This window comes from Rhopilema esculentum, chromosome 12 (assembly GCF_057945365.1).
Source record: "Rhopilema esculentum isolate cy_ngs chromosome 12, ASM5794536v1, whole genome shotgun sequence".
Taxonomy (NCBI): Eukaryota; Metazoa; Cnidaria; class Scyphozoa; order Rhizostomeae; family Rhizostomatidae; genus Rhopilema; species Rhopilema esculentum.
In genome coordinates this window covers 2,314,852-2,336,293 of record NC_142826.1, presented here as the reverse complement: position 1 = coordinate 2,336,293, position 21,442 = coordinate 2,314,852, and the positions used below count along the sequence as shown (strand labels likewise).

The 21,442-nt window shown below is 37.2% G+C and overlaps 1 protein-coding gene across 2 annotated transcripts in view; it reads left to right on the top strand.

Moving 5' to 3' along the window:
- The window catches only part of LOC135681152 (tensin-3), a 101,086-nt gene extending 82,001 nt beyond the window's left edge, over positions 1-19,085 (top strand). For both annotated transcript variants that reach the window (XM_065195459.2, XM_065195457.2), the window contains exons 23-33: positions 567-803; positions 1,397-1,795; positions 10,055-10,251; positions 13,517-13,609; positions 14,083-14,220; positions 14,651-14,827; positions 15,386-15,448; positions 16,145-16,313; positions 16,860-16,928; positions 17,330-17,374; positions 17,583-19,085. In XM_065195459.2, the coding sequence (XP_065051531.2) occupies positions 567-803; positions 1,397-1,795; positions 10,055-10,251; positions 13,517-13,609; positions 14,083-14,220; positions 14,651-14,827; positions 15,386-15,448; positions 16,145-16,313; positions 16,860-16,928; positions 17,330-17,374; positions 17,583-17,721 (1,726 nt within the window). In that variant the 3' untranslated portion in view covers positions 17,722-19,085. The remainder of the gene's footprint in view (positions 1-566; positions 804-1,396; positions 1,796-10,054; positions 10,252-13,516; positions 13,610-14,082; positions 14,221-14,650; positions 14,828-15,385; positions 15,449-16,144; positions 16,314-16,859; positions 16,929-17,329; positions 17,375-17,582) is intronic.
- Positions 19,086-21,442: the final 2,357 nt, after the last annotated feature.

Here is a 21,442-nt window from a genome sequence, read left to right as displayed (position 1 = left end):
TCATACATGAAGTATTAAGTGACATTTTCTTGGCAACTATAGTGTACTAATGATGAGGTGGTTTCTGCAATCATGACGTCATGTCTCCTTCACAAAACGTTGATATAGAAGCCGGCGCCATAATGCGAAGTCGCCCTTATAAAAACCCTTAAAACTGGATAAAGGAAATGGTTAATTCTTCAGTCTGCATGCGTTGGCTTCTCGCACTAACTTGGTTTAATTTGCAGTGGGAAAATTTCTAGCCACTGAAAGGTCCGCCATGTTTATTGCCGTTGGAGCTGTGACGAAGCAGAAAAGATATCCATGTTATGCAAGGTTTAAACTTACATACGAAATCGTACCATAGAAATCTTTAAATTTTCATTTGATAATGTTTTTAAGCAGTTAATTGAAATGTTGAGACGTTTTAGTTGATAATAGTTTAGAATAATCATAGGCCCGGGACTTTGAAAAATTTTTAATGTAGTTACTTTTTTGTTGTATTTAGCAAGTATTGTTTATTGGTGTTTTGAACCTGACGTAGAAGTGAAAATCGCCATATTTTTGAATTTGGCTTCCTTTTTCAGTGACGCAAGGCCTCGTTCTGACTCAGCCTATGGAGGATCAGTGAAAGGATCTTCAGTCGCCTCAACACCAGTCGCCATTAACTCACCCACGGTATTACCTAGCCCTCGAAATGACAATGGGAAATCATCGGGACGAGGCAGTCATGCCTCCAGTGTTGCGAGTTTGGATGACCAAGACTCGTCCGGCTATGCCAGGATAGAAGATATTGATTCATTGAGAGAAGCAGCTAAAGCAAGGTGAGTTGACGTCTCCGTCTATTGTGCTTTTTAAAACTTGAGACTTGTTTCTTTAGATTTGAATTATGGATTTATTCGTCATAAGATACTGGCTCGGCTTCTTTCACAAAATGATTTGTTTGTTTATAGATTAATTCTGAACTTTTTCAGAATAATTTTGCTGCCAACTGCTGCCAAAACTTGGCTGGAATTGTCCCCAGATCCCCAGAATTAAATTATTTTGTTGCTTTATATAACACGGATATTTCTACAGGTATATCATGTCAGGATTATCTATAGTACCTTTTTTATCAATCTTTAAGCATTACAAGTCACTTATACTCAGAAAAGTGCCATAACATTTATTGCTCTGTGCTTGCTGAGATCTACTGCTGCCTTCTAACATCGATTATTTTTGCGCCGCTTCATGCCAGGTTTCCGATGTCAGTTAAGTCTTATTTGGCCTAAGCAGGAACCAATTCATAGATATTACTTTCAACACAGTTTCAGGGAATAAGTCCTGTAAGATAAGTCTTTCTAGATTCTATGTTGAACTGAAAACAGTTACATTGTTTAAGTTTAGCCTGTGTTTAACACATTTACACATTTCTCAGCTATTCTACGCCGGAAGCAAAGAGGCATGGGAGTGAGGTTGTTCAAGAGCAAGCGGTGATAGCCGTCTCACACACTGTTCCAGAGGAGAGCTTTCCGGAAAGACTGAACAAACGTGTACCGGAGATACGCAGTAACAAAGATTTGTCGTTAGCTGTTTACCAAACAAACTACTTACCCGGACTAACAAATGGACAACCGACAATTTTATCGAACAGTCAAATTGATATAGAAGACCGGTTACCGGACCGATTGCAAAAGACTGAACAACGCACTAGACATGTACCGGAAACTCTTAAAATCGGCACTGACTTGAATCTTAACTTGGTTTCACATCCCAGCAAGTCGTCGTCCGGAACGTTATCCCCGGACGGGGTTTTTGACCTGCAGAGTCCGAGAAGGTGAGTTTTTTAAGTACCCTTTCAAATTAAAATTCAATTATGGTCATTAATTTTCTGGTAGTTACGATAACCCTAGAAGTTTTTTTTAAGCATCAAGGTGGTGACTGAAAAAAGACAAAAAATTGAATGGGGAAACGATTTCAAAGTACTGCTACATTTACTTACACTATTGTCTGGCGGCCTTAAAATTAGAACCGGCAGCTTTAAAATTAGAACCGGCTGCCATAAAATCAGATCCGGCGGCCATATTTGTGGGTACTTTCGCGGTCATTTCTAGACAGTAGTGGCGTTTCTTGACCTGCCTGGATTGATGAAAGAGAGATATAATTTGTGAAGTTTGCAAACAATGACTAAGACAAAGAGCCCGGTGAACATTGCGGTCAATAAGCGCTATTTAGGCTAATGGAAAAAGGAAAGAAATTGCAACACACGACGCGGTCTTACTCTTTTTGTTTTCCGATGAACATTTCCAAAGCTCAAGAAAATTTTCCTGAGGACGTTCTGGACTCTGAAGACAATATTCACTCTTAAGCGAGTTAACCACCAGTTAACAACATTCCCAGTCAACAACCAGAAAAGTGGAGGCGTTTTACACTCCCTCAATCAGATGTCAGATACGCCCCTGCAAAGCAGCAGACTGTATCTTTGGTTTGCATATCTTTGGTTTTCACACCTGTTGCAGGCCCCCCCTCCCCCCTCCCACTTTTTTGCGAAGCAAATAGTTTTAAAGCTGCAGTAAAAGGGGAAAAGCCTTGGCCCCCTACTTTTGCTAGCCTAAATTTGTGTAGGTCACATACCAAAATTTGTGTAGGTCACTCCGTAGGGATACTCGACTAAATCGAAAGATAGTTTGCGAATATGATCACTGATTGTGTCCTTCTGAGACAATAATCTCAATTTTGCACTATCTGAATTTACATTACTTCAGTTCTCTTCGTGAAAGTCCTTGCACGGTTCCACCAGGATGTTCTGTGTAGATAATTCTAATGAAACAGTTTCATAAACAACTGTATACTTAAAGAACCAGGAGGTTCTTTTTTCGTAATTTCTGAACTAGTCTTTCGATATGCTCCAAAACATTTCAATGAAATCCAAGCTCATACTTTTTATAGAACCTAAGAATTTCTGCTAAGGCTCGATGTTCTTATTTTTTTTTATATTTTGAGCCAGGCTCGGGTCTTCCTAGTAAAATTCTTATTATAAAATTGATTGTTCTACATCTACATATTATAATTTGTTTCATAATTTTTTCTAATACCTAACGACTCTAAACAAAAGTTTTGCAAGACATTTTTAGTTACACGATTGATTTGCTAAAAAAATCTGCAATGTTTTCTTAACATGAGAAAATGTGTGTTCCACCATCTTGTTCTAATAATGACTAGTGGTTTGTTTAGTTAGTTGCTTTAAAAGTCGTTTAGTCAGGGTTGATAAATGCACGGTATTAGATTGGGAACTTCTGCTTTTGGGGTGATCATTAAAGTTTTTTGTATAAGAATCTCTTGTTAGAATCAGGTATCTCCGTGTTATCGAATTACGTCCGGGTCCGCCAAAAGTAATACCGCTAAAAGGCATGGCTCAGGCAGCGTTTACACGAGACCGGTTACATTTGGAACCGCACTAAAATGAACACGGTTAGGCCTTCCATTTACAAGGGACCCATCGAAACCGTTCCAAATGGAACTGCTAGCCGTACCAAAACGGGATCGCTTAGAAAAAAGTTCCATTTGAAACCTTTCCAAAATCTCTCGTGTAAAGGCTCGGTGTCGTAGGTTGAGCCCGTTTTTTTAACACTGCCCAGTGCCTTTGGGCCCCTTTGAATAAGTAAAAGCGGGAACATTCACTTCTCAGTTCAGCATTCTGCGACAGTTTTTCCTCCTTTGGTTATCAAACATCATCGGTTTTTTCTAAGCTTAACCCAGCTTACCATGAATTCTATGGTCAAATTCTCTGTTGGTTGAAATACATTGTATTGCGTCAATCCAAAGTTACTTTCGAAATCACGTTTGTTATAAGGAGAACCTTGAAAATATATTACGAAGACACAATCAAGCTTTTTTCTCTAATCACATTGATTGCTTTCGTACTTTGCTGTATTATATGTAAAGAAACCTCTTATTCTTGATATCTTTTTCGTGACGTCAGCTCACCAAGTGAATAATTTAAGTATAACCTTAAGCTCTAAGTAAAAAAATTGACAATATTGAGGCTCAGCAAGAATAGGTATTCTTATACAAAAGTTTGTATTTAAGCATTTGTGAATAAAATTTCATTGTTTTTTTCTAAATTTCATTAATCGAAATCATTTATTTTAAAAAAACTGTTTACGTAGAGAGAAAGTGGAACATGAGATTGAAATATGTATATTAATACATATGGTCCAAATATAGGGGCTTGGATGGTCAGTGACGTGACCAGTGGTGGCGCCAGGGGAGGGCTAGTGGGGGCTACAGCCCCTCCGTCGGAACCATCTAGCCCCCTTATCGGAGGAAATTTTGGGTTATTGTCGGAGCAAATTTGACAAAGTAACGTACAAAAATTGCATATTTTAGTCATTTTAGCCCCCTTGTCGGTAGCTCAAACCCCTCTGTCGGAAGATTTCTGGCGCCACCTCTGTCTGTGACCCATTTCGTGATTTATTTCATTACGTCATAAACCTTTAAACCTTATCTATACACCTAGATTAGCAGTCAGTGAAAGCACAGATCTCTTATTCTGTGGCGAAACCGCATTCCATTTCAAGTGACTGACTTCCGAAACTGCGTGCAACGTAATCCAGTGAAATAAAAAACCTGAGTAAAACAAAGATTGGCAACCCAATACAGTGCATGGCATGCACTTCTTGCATAGGAAAGGAATGTGATCGGATTTTGAAGCAAATGATTTATCGCGTGTCTAATTAGCACCTTGGACACCCCTAAAGTGGCAAGCCCCTCCTCTTGGCAATAGATCAGTTTGTTCATTAATCAGTTTCGTTTGATCCCAATTGCTCGCATTTTTCATACCTTTCTCAGCTGCATGTTCATGATTCGTGTTTGACGTCATGATATTAGGATAGGTGCAGTTGCCAGAAGCATCAGCACAACACGCAAGAATAGTAGCGATCTGATTCTTTCGGTGGCTTTTTCCAAAAATGGTTTCCACACCTACCAGCAAACTGATGTAGAGCTAAGGCTGACTTTTTCGCTAAAATGTTTAGTGAATTATTTAAAAAAAGCTTCCCTTCGCAAATTCCCATTCATTCCCATGCATTTTTTAATCTTGTTTGTGTTGACTTTGAAATTGTTAAAAGTTAAAAGAATGGCTTTCGATACCCTCTTGTTTTCATACAAAAATTGTCATCGATCAAAAACGCGAAATTCTACAGTCAGTGACGTAGCCTTCAAGACAAATAAATGTGCTACCTACCGACAGACGATTTTACTCGATTTTCCGACAAAGTAAGAGTAAAAATATCGATATAAATTTATTTTTATTTTAATCCTTTTTATCGGATTTTGTTCATCGGTAGACGTTCTAGTACCATTTCCTTCCTACCCTAAAAGATGCTATTTTGTTAAGGGTTTGGTCTCCTTGGAAAAATCATACTTGTTTTCAGTCTATTGCTGTCTACTGTCAATGTCATTTCATATTTTTTATTGAGTGTTTGGTTTTTCATTCTAAATAAGGGTCAGCCTACGCCCCTCCTTATTGGCTAATAAATCAAGCTTTGTGTTAACAGTAGCACAAAATGGCCGTTATACCTTTGGTTTCGCCCTTCCCGTTTTATTTAAACAAATAAGCTCTATTTTCCATTAATACTTTGAGCCTGGAGCACTTGACTCTCTCTACAAATACACTCCTTTTCCTCTCTGTCAGGCTAGTCTCCCCTGCTTGTATTTTTTGATTATTTCTCTTTGCGGTTCCCGGCTTGCGGTTTCACACGGGCCCTTCCTAGAACTGAACGTGATTTTCCTTTTTTTTGTTGTATTCCATTACTTATTATTATATTCCATTAATGATTGTATTCCATTACTTATTAATGATATTGTGTACTTATTATTATGTTTCGTTATGTATAAACTGACGTCATTATTCAAAACAATTACTTCCCTGTTCCATTTCCCGCCCTGCCCCGTTCAAGTAATCGCTAGGTCAACAATACGAACAACTTTTGAATGAAAGACCGCGGATTTGCGAACCACTTCAAGCTTCGTTCTTGCATTCTCGCGGATTTCCGCTTCATATAATGGTGGATCTACACCGCAGTCATAGTAACATAGAAATCAGTTGTATTTATTCAAGTTGCAGTGAGAGACAAGCGCATTTTTAAGCATTGCGCCTCGGCAGAAGGCGAGATTTTCTCAGAAGAAAAAGCCTCAAAGATATTCGGAGATTACTGCTAATTCAATAATAGCATTGGTGTTCTAGCTTTAAATTGTATCTAAATAACAAAGGCTAGTATCTTGCTGTTTACGATATGGTGCTGACTGAAGAAGAGTCGCCTTGCGTTCGGGCTAACATGTCCAGGAACATATGGGGCTTGTTTAAAGAACTCCAAATTAGTGTTTCGCAAGGAAATATGGTCAACGAAAGGTAACATTCTTATTTTCAATGTTCTACACGGGGTAGACTGCTTGTTTTTCAATCTTGAATCCTTGTTATTCAAATCGTTTCTGTTGAATTTCGCGGATTGGAGAGAAGCTGTAAGTGTTATATAATTTTTGAAGACATGTTAAAATGTTGAAACTAAATCAACTAAAAGATAATCATTTGCTAGGAATGGGTTTTTAAAACCAAATCACTTCGAACAACTGCGATAAATAAGCGACCATGAATAAATTCTGTGGACCAGGACTCTTTGCTTTTTAATCAGCTTTCATGCTCGAGCTCACAAAAACGACATTTGTTTACTGGTGAATCTATAAATTGGCACCAACAATTTGGTTCTCAAATTTTGATTCTGTTGGCTTATATGGAAGGTTTGAACTTTTTTCTTTTGTGATAAGAAACTGAAATACAATATATGGTTGTTTATTATCATATTTTGATGACTGCACCTATTCCGGTGCCTTTGTGGGGATATTTCTAAGGTTAATGTCAGAACTCTCTCTGAAGTCAAACAGCCATTTTCTGAATAACAAAACTCGTCTTCCCTGAATATATCCTCTCAAAGAAAGTGTTTGGTTTCGCTGTGGAGTTGCCTTTCCTCGCCCAGTAGTTCGTCTCTTCTCCTTCCATTCCAACGGGTACCCATCACTCATATCTCCCAATGGATTACCTCGTTTCTCTCAATGGATTACTGATGTTCTCTCCCTTTTCCCAGTAGGTTTCAAGTTTTTGTTCAGTTCTCCCATCGGGAAACAGGAGTCTTTCTCTGTTGTTTCCGATATTAATTAATTTCCCCTAGTATTTCTCAGCATAGTTCACGTGCCTTCTCGTTCATTGCACTGTTGTTTCCCATGTATTTATAGACAAGGCTTCATGTTTGTAAAAGGGTTTCATTTTACGTTTAACAGAAATGGATTTGTGAGGGTTGTCCCTATATCCTCGCCGATATCAGTCCGCCCTTGAGCTAGTAGCAGCAATTTGCTCCATTTCGCTATTCAATATTTTTACGATCAAGGGGTACTAAACGCGTGTCCGATTAATAACGTCAAGTCGCTAGTTTTTAGAGTCGAAAATCTGCTATTATTAGGTTTTCTCTATTAAATCTGATCTGAAAATTGGCGAACAAAGATTTTCCTTTAAAATGATTCAATTCGTAATGTTACCAACTCAAATTCACTTTTTTCTGCCAACACGGTACAATTCTGTTCCACATAAAGGCTAGTCCCTCACCCCTCTTGTCACCTGTTACCCTTATGAACTTTGGTATCAATGTTCATTTCTCTCAGTTTTCCAGGCCCTCGTTAAAACGGGCGAATTCAGCAGGCGAGATTGTCTCTAATGTACCCAAAACATAATTAAAATTCTCATAAAACCTTCAAATTCCTATCGTAACCGAAATTAAACGAAGGCAAACCCCTGATAATTATTATCGCGAAGACTGAAGAATGCTCGGTGAGGGTTTCCTAAACTTGCAAGGTGTTCTAATATCTTTTGATAATGGCGGACTAATTCCTGATAAATTTAATTGCCTCCGTTAAGTATTCAATTGCTTACTCATTTTGGTTACCTCGATGGCAATATTTTATACGCAACAATTCTCTCCTATCCTCTCTTTCCTGTTTATTGTAAGTTATCACATGTAGTTATGCGTTATTCATTTCCTTTAATTTCATGTTTTTTTGTCTCATTGTTTTTATTGCATGCTTTCGTTCCACACGAGCTTTGGTTTCCCTGAAAATGTCTTAATAGAAAATTGGTTTTATAAATAAACCTAAATGTAATGAAATTTCTAATAACCGCAATTAACTTCCCTTGCCCTGTCAAAAGTGACATTGATAGAAAATGTGCCTCTTGTTACTGGGAGATGTGTCAAGGAATGAGTACCCTGGGTTCAGAGCGTCGAATGCAGCAAGTGGGGGCGTCGAGGAAATAGGGCGATGCGTAGCATACATTTGACGCTCTGGAGCCCAGGGTAACGAATGAGTTGCTTGAGTATATTTACGGATGTAAATCCCGTTGACAAAAACGTTGATCTTAATCTAGGGGGGTCGAATAGGGGCAATTGGTGGAAATCATATTTATTCTTTGTTACAATTGCCCGAGTGTCTTTTATCAAAACCGTAAAATTTTAGTAACGCATGAAAAAGAATCATGATGGCTTTGACTATCTCAAAATAGAATCAAAATTTTGAATACGATCAAGTTTCTAAGCAGTTCTAGTTTTAATGGCCAATTTCTCTCCTTTCCGCTTTATTGCAGCTTGTTTTTATAGTATTGTTTGGAAATATTTAGTTGTGTGGTGACCCCCTCTCCTCGTCCTCTATGCTCCTTCAAGCGTCATTGCTGGGTCTTTCAGTGTTTTCGTTGCTGAAGATACAAAAGAGCCTGTAATCTAATTTTGGAAACTTCGAGAATTGTCGTCTAATCCTATGAGGGACCTGTATGTCTATGAATCAGTTCTTAGGGGATTATACTGTGGGTATATCAATCCCGTTACTTATCTCTTCACCCTTCCGTCTAGCACTTTGTAAACGTAATTTTGCATGTTTGCGGATGTTTTTTGGATCTAATTGCATTTGTGTGGGGAATCGTGACCAGAAATCTAAATCTTTGTACCAATCTTGGTCCTAAAAGGACGGCGCGAGCTACGGGTAATGTAGGAAATTGATAAGTTGAAGCCAAAAGAATTGAACCTCCGTTTTCTAAACAAGATCAACTGATATTACAGCCAAACAATCGCGACAGGAACTGCCATTTTAAGCCAAAAACTCTAAGATCGTTGCTGTTGTATGCGCTATATTCCGATCGCTAAAAAGCCAAGACTACCAGATCCTTCCGGGTGTTGGTTTGAGGTAAACTCCTAATCTCCTGAATGTTTTGCTCGGGTTGATCTTTATCCGGTTGTTGAAATTTTGTGCCAATATTATATCAATTGCCGGAGTGTTGGTATTAAGAGCTTTGCTCAAATCCATCATTGATACTTTTTACTACCATTTTACTCGTTACGTCACAGAGCAAACTTAATTAGCAGAATTTTTATCAATCTATTTAACCGATAACGCCGTACTTGCCCTAGGGGTAGGAGATATAGTGGTTGTGAGGGCTGCATCCCCTCTAATCAAGCAAAATTTATTCCATTTCTGGCTCCGATTGGGGCACTTCTATCCCAACGAAACTCTAACATTCAGACAGGATCCATACAACAACCCCCCCCCCCCCTCCCCCATGCATTTAGCATCGACTACGCCTATAGCGGTACCCCTTTTTTACTGGCCCCAAATGCAAGGAAATCTTTATGCTTGACATTGAAGATATTTTTCATGTCTTCATTTAATGATGAAAAGCTATGTGTTTTTTCATTCTTTTTTCTGTATCATAAATTTTTAGCTTAATTTTTTTAAAGGGGTGTCGACGTCCTAAGGCCCTAAAATGGAAGTTTCACGGGTCCTGGGGCCCATGAATCCTGCCCGTGGGAAGCTGACCTTCTATCAAAGCTTCTGATCATTTACACTATTCTCGTCATTAAACTGGAACCTACTAAATGCTTTTGTCACTTTATATTGTAAACTTGCTATGAACATATACCAGGTCAATTCGCACATTTTCCGTGCAATTTTGCTCTCCAAATGAGGTTCCGTGTAGTTTCAATATCTTTTTTCTTCTTCACAGCCCCGACGCTTTGAAGATAACGTCAATCTGTTCAGATGGAAGTCTTGGTCCTGGTATCCACTTGGTTGATTCGCCTCCAAGCCCGGCCTATTCAGCGCGGTCCGACAGCTCGAGTATCACACCGAGTCCGGTCAGAAGAACCGTAAGACATCGAATGAGAAGGTCAAACAGCAGTTCATCGTCGTTATCGTCCTCAGGTGTGTTGACCGTCTATTGTCTGTAATTTTTTATGTAGAGTATTTTTATGTAGAGTATTTTTATGTCATTTTTATTGTCTTATATCTACGTGAGCTATAAGGCTACAGAGATATTTGAAATATTCGTTCATGATATTTTAGCTATAATGCATTTGCATCATGATATAAGGTTAAAAAATGTTGCGCATTTTAAGTATTGCACTCTTTTTAGAGTTTAAGATGTTCTCCATTGATATTGATTCTCTCTCTATTTGAACCCAAAGTTTGATCACCCTACATATCCAATGAAACTAGCTTGCTGCGTTTCCTTCGCCTGTTTCAAACCTTTTGCTTCAGCTTTTTCTGCTGATGACGTACCCATTACACCCTTCTCTATCCTGCACTGCCGTCGACAAACCCTTGCCTCCTTGTGCTCTATGTTGACAAACCTATTGTTTCCTTATGTTCTAATAAAATACGCCAATAGTAATCACAACAAATCCATATGCAACATAAAGATCGGGCGCTGTTTATTTCAGTGATTTGAAAAACAGCCACGCTCATTTAAAGGCACCTTGTTAATCCTTTATTAAACGGTTATGCATTGCATTTTTATTCCCTGCTTGCTTGTTCGTATGCATAAAAGGTAAGCCTAGATGAAGGCTCCCTCTACAATAATTAGCATTCCTCATGTTTGTCTAAATTAGCGGGACGTTTGAAGGGTTGGTTTTATTCATTTCTTGGTTTTGTTCTGGAGGCACGTAGTTTTTGGCATTCTTTATTAACTGTGGACTAGCTGTAGAGAAATGCAAGAGTTGGATGGTAGCGTAAACGGGAGACTTACAAATAGGCATCGCTTTATGAGTCTGGTTTGCCTTAAGTGTGCCGATTGGGACATGACTCGTGGACGCCTGTCTCCTGCAACGACCTACGTGACCATTCTTTTTAGCTACCCTCAACATGCTGTTAAAGAACGAGGTATACTGTTGCTCTGTCCTCTGATGTTTTCCTCTTTTGGCAAACTTATGATCGCATTTTGCAAGGCTTAAAGCTGCAATGTTTGCTGCCTCAGATGATGGTGTAATAGGTTTTTGTGCTAAAGTCCTGAAATTGTGGTTGTTGTGTTGATCAAATTAAGATGCTAAGATAGAGAACTGCAAGCGGTTAAAATTTTTCTGCTTGCACTTTTAGTGTACTCAAGTGAATATCGGATGAAGACGAGCATTTTCAAAGATTTGTTGCATATTTTACGTATTTAGCGTGCCTTTTCTCCCTCAAGAACTTAAAACAGGATACACATGTATCATTTTGAATGCGGATGATGCAGAGATCCCTGCTTTGCTACACTAAACCTTTAAACGCTTGCAACTGATTTATTGCTGTTGGCAGCTATTTGACTTAATCAATTTCCTAAGCATGACTTAATCGAATCCCTAAGCATGGCTTAGAAGGACTTCCATCGAATCAGGGTTATTTTTGTTTTGTTGCAGGCAGTACATTATTAGCATGGTTGCTTGCGACTTTGAACGTGCGAATGTCTATAGACTTTGACCAATTGGACTGTCTTTACAATTCATTTTTCCCCAATTGAAATGTCTGTTTGTCGTCTGCCGAGGCTATCTTTTCCCTTGAAAGTTCAGATTGTCAGATTGTTATCGGAACATTCAATTGTGAAATTGTTACTCTCATATGTATGGCAACAATCTCTTTGTAATTGTTTGGCTAATGCAAATCATATTTCATAAATACTTGGCTTTAAGCATTGATGTTAATATGTTTCGTTCTAAATTAAGCTTTTAGACAAGAATTTCCCACGGAAATTGATACACTAGCTCGCATACTTTGTGTTGATACCCACGTGCTTAATGATTTGACTAATCTTTCATTTCATGGACTGAACAGCAAAATATGTTTCTTAGACAACCATATGTCATCATTCCGACACAAATCACTGTGCCCTTCTAAAATTTAAAGTGGCTCTACAGCTCTGTCTACGCCAACATTCCTTCGACATTTTAGGCCTAGTATTGTTAAATGCCTGTTTGATATTTATCTCGGCACCTATCTAAATCGGGGAAGGGGGAGTATACTACATTCAGTCATTTTTTGTTTGCCTTGGCTTTCTAGCCTGTTTTGCAGCCATGTTTTCGCTAACCCTTATGTTTACTTAACTGTGTCTCAGACAAGATGATCGGCAGTGCATTTCATATTATTGATGTTGAGGGCCCCTTCAGTTCTAATCATGTCAACTACAATAAACGGAGGCCACGAATGCAAACACCAATGCTTGGAATTAGGGAACTACATTGAGATGATACTCAGATTATTCGAGTTAAATACGAATTAAAGGCAGATTTAACAAAGTTGATAAAGGCCCCTTACAAATCATCTAATCCAGTTTTTGCTTCGAATTTCAACTGGCTGATTTTCCGCTTATCGTTCTTTGTCCGACTGTGTGTCCGACTTGAATTGGGTCAAATACACATGACGTTATCCTTTGAATGGGAATTTGTTGCAAAGAAGTAAACAATTGTACCATTGCTTTGAGCGCGCTAGTTGCATCATAAGATTGTCAAAACTTCGTACCGATATTCATAACAAATTGAAGAAATCGTCCATTCGCCGCCTGGATGGCAAGGGGAAATTGAGTTGGTGTGTTATCTGTTTTGTCTAGCTGAAATGAGTTTTTTTCTTGCCCTAGTCCCCCCGAGAGCTGTGATAAACAAGCTTTCAGTTTTTGTTCCCTTCTGCATTCTAGTCATCGGGGCAGTAATTATAAATGGACGAGACGACGTATAAATGATCAGGACAGCCATTCCTCTCTTTATCCGTATCGCATCGTGTCGAGTTTCTTCCAAGTTTTCTTCTAAAATATTGCCTATTATACACTGTTATGAGAAATTTTGAAATAGGTTTTTAAATGCTTGTAAAGGAAAAGTAAATACAATTTACCTAGAGTTCCATACAGTTACCATAAAGTTCGGATTAATGGTAGTGCCTCTGTGATCAGAATCTCGATGATCGCAGTCCTCAAATATGTGGCAGAAATCCCACGCTTTTTCATGTAAAGCTTGTTGTTTTTCTGTGATTTTCTCAAATCTTGTCGCCTACCTCACGAACGAGATTCAAGTATATCTTTTTCTCTTCTATGATTTTTTCTTGTCGAACACGCCTGAAGTCTAGAAGAACACGCCTGCCAATAAGGTACCTCTTGTTATCTTATTGACAGCCTTTCTTTTTGACTTTATCATAGCAAGTGTTAAATATGAATCGCTCTCATTTGCAGAACTATTTCCTGACGTTGTACGATACCCACATGTTCGATTCGACAAAGACAATCTGAAGTTTTGGTACAAACCAAAAATTAGCAGGGACGAAGGTAACTTTTATTTTTGTCTAATGATGGCTTGGTTCTGAAATAATTTGTTTATCAATTTTGAATTCTTAGTTATAAAACAAAAGGCTGTCAAATATATGAGTTTTTATGTAGAATATGTCTTCTAGCATCTCCTTCTGCAGCCTTTTCTGTGGACCTAGTTGCTCAAACAGCTATTTATCTTTTCAATTCAACTTTAAAGAACTGGCTTGGAAATCTAACCCACATACTCAAGCCCAACGGAAGCCAAATTTACCTCGCTGCTGAAATCTGTGACATCAACCCTTAGCATTCCGCATTAAATCCATACCTCGAGTCTGAAAGGATTCATGGCCTAAAATCGTTAATTCATGTTGAATACTCATGTGCAGTTTTGAATTCACTATGCCTGGTATATGTTACTTTTCTTTATTTAAATCATTTTTTTGCTCATTTTGGACTATAGTTTCTAAACCTGTGTCGTTGCTCTGTTTTAGCTATAGCGCTTCTCAAAGACAAGCAACCTGGTGCGTTTGTCGTTAGGGACAGCCAATCATACGATGGTGCATTTGGCCTGGCTGTCAAGGTCGAAACACCACCAATCGGCATTCTGCAGCAAGCTGGAGGTGACTTGTGTAAGTATCCTTGCTACCCACATTAAACCTTGTAGCTGTCGGCCAGTTTCCCACTTCATAGTGACACTTTGACATATTTTGTTGAATGCTGGTTTCAAAACTGCCATTAGGAAAACTATTAGCACAAACTGGTTTGAAAACTGCCATTAGGGAAAACTATTAGCACAAACTGGTTTGAAAACTGCCCTCAGGTTTATTTTACTCTCTAGATGTTGTTTCTTGGCCTATGAGCTATTTCCAACATCTTTCGATTTCATCTGTGTTTTTTCTTTTTTGTTGCAAAGTTGTTTATTTTGCATTACTGTTTAGAAATCATAGCTCTTGACACTGTTTTGACTACTTTTGTCTACATATTCAGTAGATTCAATGTTCTAATGAATCTTATTTCGTTGCCAACACTGCCTGCAGTAGCTTATTTTCTGTTTTGCAGCCAAAGTAAACCTGGAGAACGAACTCATACGTCACTTTTTAATTGAACCATGCAAGCAAGGCGTCAGATTAAAAGGCAATAACAGCGAACCAGCTTTCCCCAGTCTGGTAGCTTTGATATTTCAACATTCAGTCACAAAAATGGCTCTACCGATCGAACTTGTCTTACCAACTGAAGGTGCGTGGATAATGAAATGATGCTCTGTTTTCTCGTTGATTGTGGAGTCGGTGAATTGCTTTCTCTATGTAGCAGAAATACTTAGACTTGCAAGATATGATCATAAAGGATTTTCACTTCTAGAATTTGCCAGAAGCCTTTTTCAAGCAGTATATATGAATAGAAATTAATTATATTTTTATTGCTCATTGTTGTAAATGGAAATTAAGCATCCATGTTAAAAATACACATTATACCGAAATCTTTTTCTGACACTTACATCCTGAATGAGAAACAAATATGTTGTGTTTGTGTTTCCATATATGAAATGTTGATTTTCATAGTTGCTGTCAAATTTGTTCTCCATCTCTAGATTTTTCTTTGTATCTTTCTACTAGATTGTTCAAGCCTTAATGAATTACATATTTGTTTAAAACAATGTATTTGAGTGAACTTTTACTGTAACCTGAGAAATATCTCACGATTTATTGTGTTGCTTTTTCTCATGAATACATCGCGTTATATCATTTGATCGCTATATTCTTTTGAATATAAAACTATTTACATTTTTGTCTTCAGATTTAGAAAACAACGACACTATAGACGGTTTAACAGAACAACAAGTATTAAAGAAAGGAGCAGGTAAATATTATCAAATTGTCCAATCTCATTCTCGGACACAAACCGAAGCGGAACTAGGTCGGTGAAATTTAGGCCTCAATTTTATTATGTGGCATTTGCTATTGTCTTGATACTGTCGGAAAGCTTATTACGGTGATCACAAATTTTTATTTCAAAGCAGTGTTTAGAAAACTTTCGACAAACGCATCTTACCTGAGTAGTTCGGCTGATCTGTTTATGGAAAGCATTTTTAGGCTAGATATGCCACCACGTTGAGCTTTTCTGGAGATTGTAGTGCGATGATATTTGTGTACCATGTCGTTTAAAGAGACGTTTAGATATATTTACCCCTTCTCAAATCTCTCCCTCCCTCCCCCCCCCTCTCTCTCTCCCTCTCTCTCTCTCCCTCTCTCTCTCTCCCTCTCTCTCTCTCTCTATCTCTCTATCTCTCTCTCTCCCTCTCTCTCTCTTTACGCAAGCACCCCTTTCAAACCCCGCTCGCTGCTTTTTGAAATGTGCCTTGAAGTTTCTTCAATTTCCTGAAGTGTACCCGATATGTACCGTAGAAAAAACTTTACCCATTTAGAGTTATTTAATGATATGCGTTTGTCTAGGTTAATGTATATTTTAATATTAAATAATATACTTACACTTTCGGTGTATAGAACAGGACAAGTTTCCTAAAATCAGTAACAATTGGCTTTTATTACTTTTCAGCGTGCGAATTAGTTTATTTGGCAAGCATTGATGTCGAGGGACTGAGCGGAGATGGAGCAATCAAATATGCCCTTAACAAAGTGCTTTCCAACGAAAGTAATGTAAAATCTACAGTTGTAACCATAAAAGTAAATCAAGATGGAATCACGTTAACAGATAACGAACGAAAGTGAGTCCATCTTTTTTCTTCTATTCATTCATACATACGATGAACAAGATAAAATATTTGTCAATTTTAAGATGACAAATGTTTGATATATAAATTTTTTCTTGATGACATTTTATAAATTAGGGTATTCTTTGAGGACTATCTCTTCATAGATTTCCTTTTTAGCAATGTTTTCATTTTTCACCAAGCTTTTACCGAAAAAAATGTTGTTTTTTTCCTCCTACACGCCTCAATTTTATGCAATCTCGTTTGATTTCGAATATATTTTAGAGATAACGATAATATAGTTAGCAATGAATTGAGTACCAAAATGGAATGAAATTAGTTAGATGGTTTAAAACACAAACCTTTCAATATTTTGAATGGATATGTTTTCAATGTGGTTGCTTGATTCTTCTTATTGACTCACTATGCATACCATATCAGATACAGTGTAGTGAGGCAATGATATTTTCTTGGTTTATATGCACACTGTACACCTCGCTCTACACTTGTAAATAGAGTGTTCTATTGATTTAATTTTAATAAAACACAATTTTGTTGCAGGTTGTTTTTCAGGAAGCATTTCTTGATAAAAGATACTCTCTGCTGTATGCTAGATCCTCGTGGTCGAAGGTAATTTAGTTTGAATTTCTTTTACGGTCTCTGAGAGTATCAGCCTTAGGAATTTTAACGGTATCTCACATGAAGCCTTGAAAAAAAGTTTTGCTTTAAACTTATCTGTGTTCACCATGTGTGCCACTCCCGTTATACTCAACCCTATCAGGCCTCGTTGATTTTCTGCGCCTTAATTTCAAGACGTGTTATTTCGAATGAAGAATTGTCTCCGTGCTATTGTGAGAAAACCTAAAATGATGACAAAGTAAAGACTCATTTTGCGTAGTTTTTCATTGTGGAGAAATATTGAAACAAGTAGAAATAATGATGGAAATTAATGATGATAAGTATTGGTTTTAGGACGTAAACAATAATTATAGGTTCGGTTTCAAAAGTTATATTGTATTTCTTCATTTCAGATTTAATTTGAAAACAATCATGCCAGAATTAGGACAGGAAGCTCCGTAAGTTTGCTCCCGGGTTTTTTACACGTTTACTTTGTGAATTTTGAAGTTCTGATAAAGTTGAAGTTAAAAAACTTTAGAAGGTTAAAACATGCATGGTTTTTTCTTTGTTGTTATGAAAGATTTGAAGTCGAGTCCTTTCTGGGCTAAACGCTCTTCATGGCCTACGTCTTACTAGTTTTTAAGCATATCTTTCCTTCTTTTCTAGTTGTTTTGGTATTGTGGTGCGCAAGCCGCAAAATCCTTTGGAACACGAATGCATAGTGTTTGCTGAAGTCGACCCAGTGCAACCTGCGACAGCAGTCATTGACTTTGTACATAGAGCAATGAAAAACGGCAAGAAGTAAGAAGAATGTATATATAAAATCCCGACATTCTTTTCCCTTGTGATCGCAAATGATCGATGTTGGTGTGCATTTCGACCCATGGGAGAGCTCGACGTGTGATGGTTTGGGGCTGGATATGTGACGATGTATCAGATTTTTGTATTGTAAATTTTTCTATGCATCAAAAGGAGCTTCCCCTATTTATGTCAAGAATCAAAAGTTCCTGACACGTGGCATGGACGCTTATATTATTTATTGGCCTAAAGAAGCATGTAAACTGTTGAAAAGAGGTTTGCCTCCTTTTCATTCGACTAAAGATCAGCTGTTTTTTGAGTTGATTTACGTGCAATCCTTGTATGCTCTCTGCAGTTCGTGGCTGAATGCATCGAAGCTGACTTTATCGAAACGTCTTTTATAATCATACATTTGAAATTTTTACTCGTACTCTCGTTTGAGAAAGTTTTGGTATTTTGAAAATTATTCAATCTTTGCTCATAATCCACATTTTGCTTGATATACCAATAAGGACAGGAGAGGTTTATGGGCCAATCAAGCTGCAATCTACAAGTAAGATATTTTCCTTACTTAACTAGGGAAAGCTTTTCAATAAGCAGTTAGGCCTTGCGTCTGCCAGCTTTTATCCGAAACTTGTAAAGACAGACTTTTAATTCATGAAACATCGTATATGTTGTGTCTTTCATCCTTCCTGTTACTGTGACTTTTAACGCAGATAATAACCCTTTTTATGATATAATATTATAAAGGATTTAAATCTTATTCAATGTAAACGTGACTTCTGACAAACTGTGTATAGCTCAACTGTATGTATCTCGTATTTTTGTAAAATGTAAGCTCTGGTTTACCAGCTGCTAATATTAAAATTGTTATTGTTGTTCTTAAACAGAATATCGTCAAATTAGACTGTGTAACGCTCTTTCAATTTTAATCTATAGCAAGTACCATAGTTTTTGTGCCAACGTAGGATTTTAGCCATCAAGCTTGCTACACATTTTGCTCTGTTACGCCCAAATAACACAGATCTATCGATATTTCTCAGTCTCATGCATACACACCTACTGTTAGCAAGCCCCCATTGACCCGTTTCGATGTACACCCTCCCCCTACCCCCCCCCCCCCCACCCCCTCCAAATTTTAACACTGCAAACAACCTTACCTCTATTCGCGCCCATGCGACCCCGTACAACAAACTTATTTATTTATATGTATTTGCGAACACCATTCCTCCGAAATTTGGTGCCAACGTTTCGGGATTGTGTAGACTTTGTGATTCTATTTAATTTGTAAACTTGTAAATTAGGTTACGTTAAATCTTCCTTGGTAGAAGACGTATCTTCAATTTCATATCCAACTATACATTAAAATGATATGCTGGGTTTTGTGTTTTACGTAACTCTGCTTGCTAAGGTGAGAAAGCTGCTATATCGTCGTGATTTTTCTAGTGATGAATAAAAGTCTTTCCGCGAGCTTCAATTTTCCTTCAGAATAAACTTCCCTTAGCCTTGAAAGACAATTTTCGTGCGTTGTAACACAAATACAAGTGTGTGTTTAGTGTTAAGGCACGCTTAAACTCTGGATTGTCACAAATTTGATTATCTAGTTGACCCCCCCCCCCCATGTGCCCGTATTTTCAGAAGAGCTACGTAGCGGATTACTCTTGGGGATGCGTCTTTTGTTTGTGGCTACTTGTTCTGTCCCTTGATACCCCAAATCACGCATGTGCGCATTGAAAACCTCGTTTAATTATGGATTCAAGCTCGAAAAAGATCTCGCCCTCATTTGAATAATTGCTGCGAGAAACTGCATGTTCATATTTCCATCCGATGTTTCTTTGCCAACTGACAGAAAGAATTGCAGTTTGAACACATAAAAATATGAACTGTCAAGACCCAGGTAAGAACGCCATTTATATTTTCGCTTCTTTGCAATATATCCGCTTTTGTTGCTGGATTTTCCATCAGCTTTTCTCACTAGAGGTTTCGTCACTCGAGTTATATTATATTTCGTATACTTGTCCCTATACCATATCCGAGCCAGGCATTTTTTTCTGCCAAATTATCAATTATCAAATTATCAAGATGGAAATCCTCAAAATTGTCCTAATCCACTCCAAACTCCTTTCCAGCCTTAACTTTTCTTTGAACTAGTAGTTTAATTAGATGATAATTTTGGTCAAAATGGGTAAGGTTATAGCCTTGCCAAAACTTCCGACTTTTGACCAAGAATGTTTTCTTCCATATGATAGATAATTATTTATTAAATAAGCCAGAAAATTGTCCTAATCCACTCCCAACTACTTTGCAGCCGGAACTTTTCTTTTAAATATTAGTTTAATCAGATGAAAATTTTGGTCAAAATGGGTAAGGTTATAGCCTTGCCAAAATTTCCGACTTTTTACCAAAAATTTTTTCTTCTAAAAGATGGAAATTTATTCATTAAATAAGCCATAAAATTGTCCCAATCCACTCCAAACTTCTTTTAAAGCCATAACTTTTCTTTGAACTAGTAGTTTAATTAGATGATAATTTTGGTAAAAATGGGTAAGGTTATAGCCTTGCCAAAACTTCCGACGTTTGACCAAGAATGTTTTCTTCCAAAAGATGAATAATTATTCATTAAATAAGCCAGAAAATTGTCCTAATCCACTCCCAACTTCTTTTAAAGCCTTAACTTTTCTTTGAACTAGTAGTTTAATTAGATGATAATTTTGGTCAAAATGGGTAAGGTTATAGCCTTGCCAAAATTTCCGACTTTAGACCTAGAATTTTTTCTTCCAAAAGATGAATAATTATTCATTAAATAGAGCAGAAAATTGTCCTAATCCACTCCCAATTTCTATCAAAGCCTTAATTTTTTTTCAACTAGAAGTTTAATTAGATGAAAATTTTGGTAAAAATGGGTAAGGTTAAAGCCTTGCCAAAATTTCCGTTTTTAGACCTAGAATTTTTTCTTCCAAAAGATGAATTATTATTCATTAAATAGGCCAGAAAATTGTTCTAATCCACTCCCAATTTCTTTTAAAGCCTTAACTTTTCTTTGAACTAGTAGTTTAATTAGATGATAATTTTGGTCAAAATGGGTAAGGTTATAGCCTTGCCAAAATTTCCGACTTTAGACCTAGAATTTTTTCTTCCAAAAGATGAATAATTATTCATTAAATAGGCCAGAAAATTGTCCTAATCCACTCCCAATTTCTATCAAAGCCTTAATTTTTTTTCAACTAGAAGTTTAATTAGATGAAAATTTTGGTAAAAATGGGTAAGGTTAAAGCCTTGCCAAAATTTCCGTTTTTAGACCTAGAATTTTTTCTTCCAAAAGATGAATTATTATTCATTAAATAGGCCAGAAAATTGTTCTAATCCACTCCCAATTTCTTTTAAAGCCTTAACTTTTCTTTGAACTAGTAGTTTAATTAGATGATAATTTTGGTCAAAATGGGTAAGGTTATAGCCTTGCCAAAATTTCCGACTTTAGACCTAGAATTTTTTCTTCCAAAAGATGAATAATTATTCATTAAATAGAGCAGAAAATTGTCCTAATCCACTCCCAATTTCTATCAAAGCCTTAATTTTTTTTCAACTAGAAGTTTAATTAGATGAAAATTTTGGTAAAAATGGGTAAGGTTAAAGCCTTGCCAAAATTTCCGTTTTTAGACCTAGAATTTTTTCTTCCAAAAGATGAATTATTATTCATTAAATAGGCCAGAAAATTGTTCTAATCCACT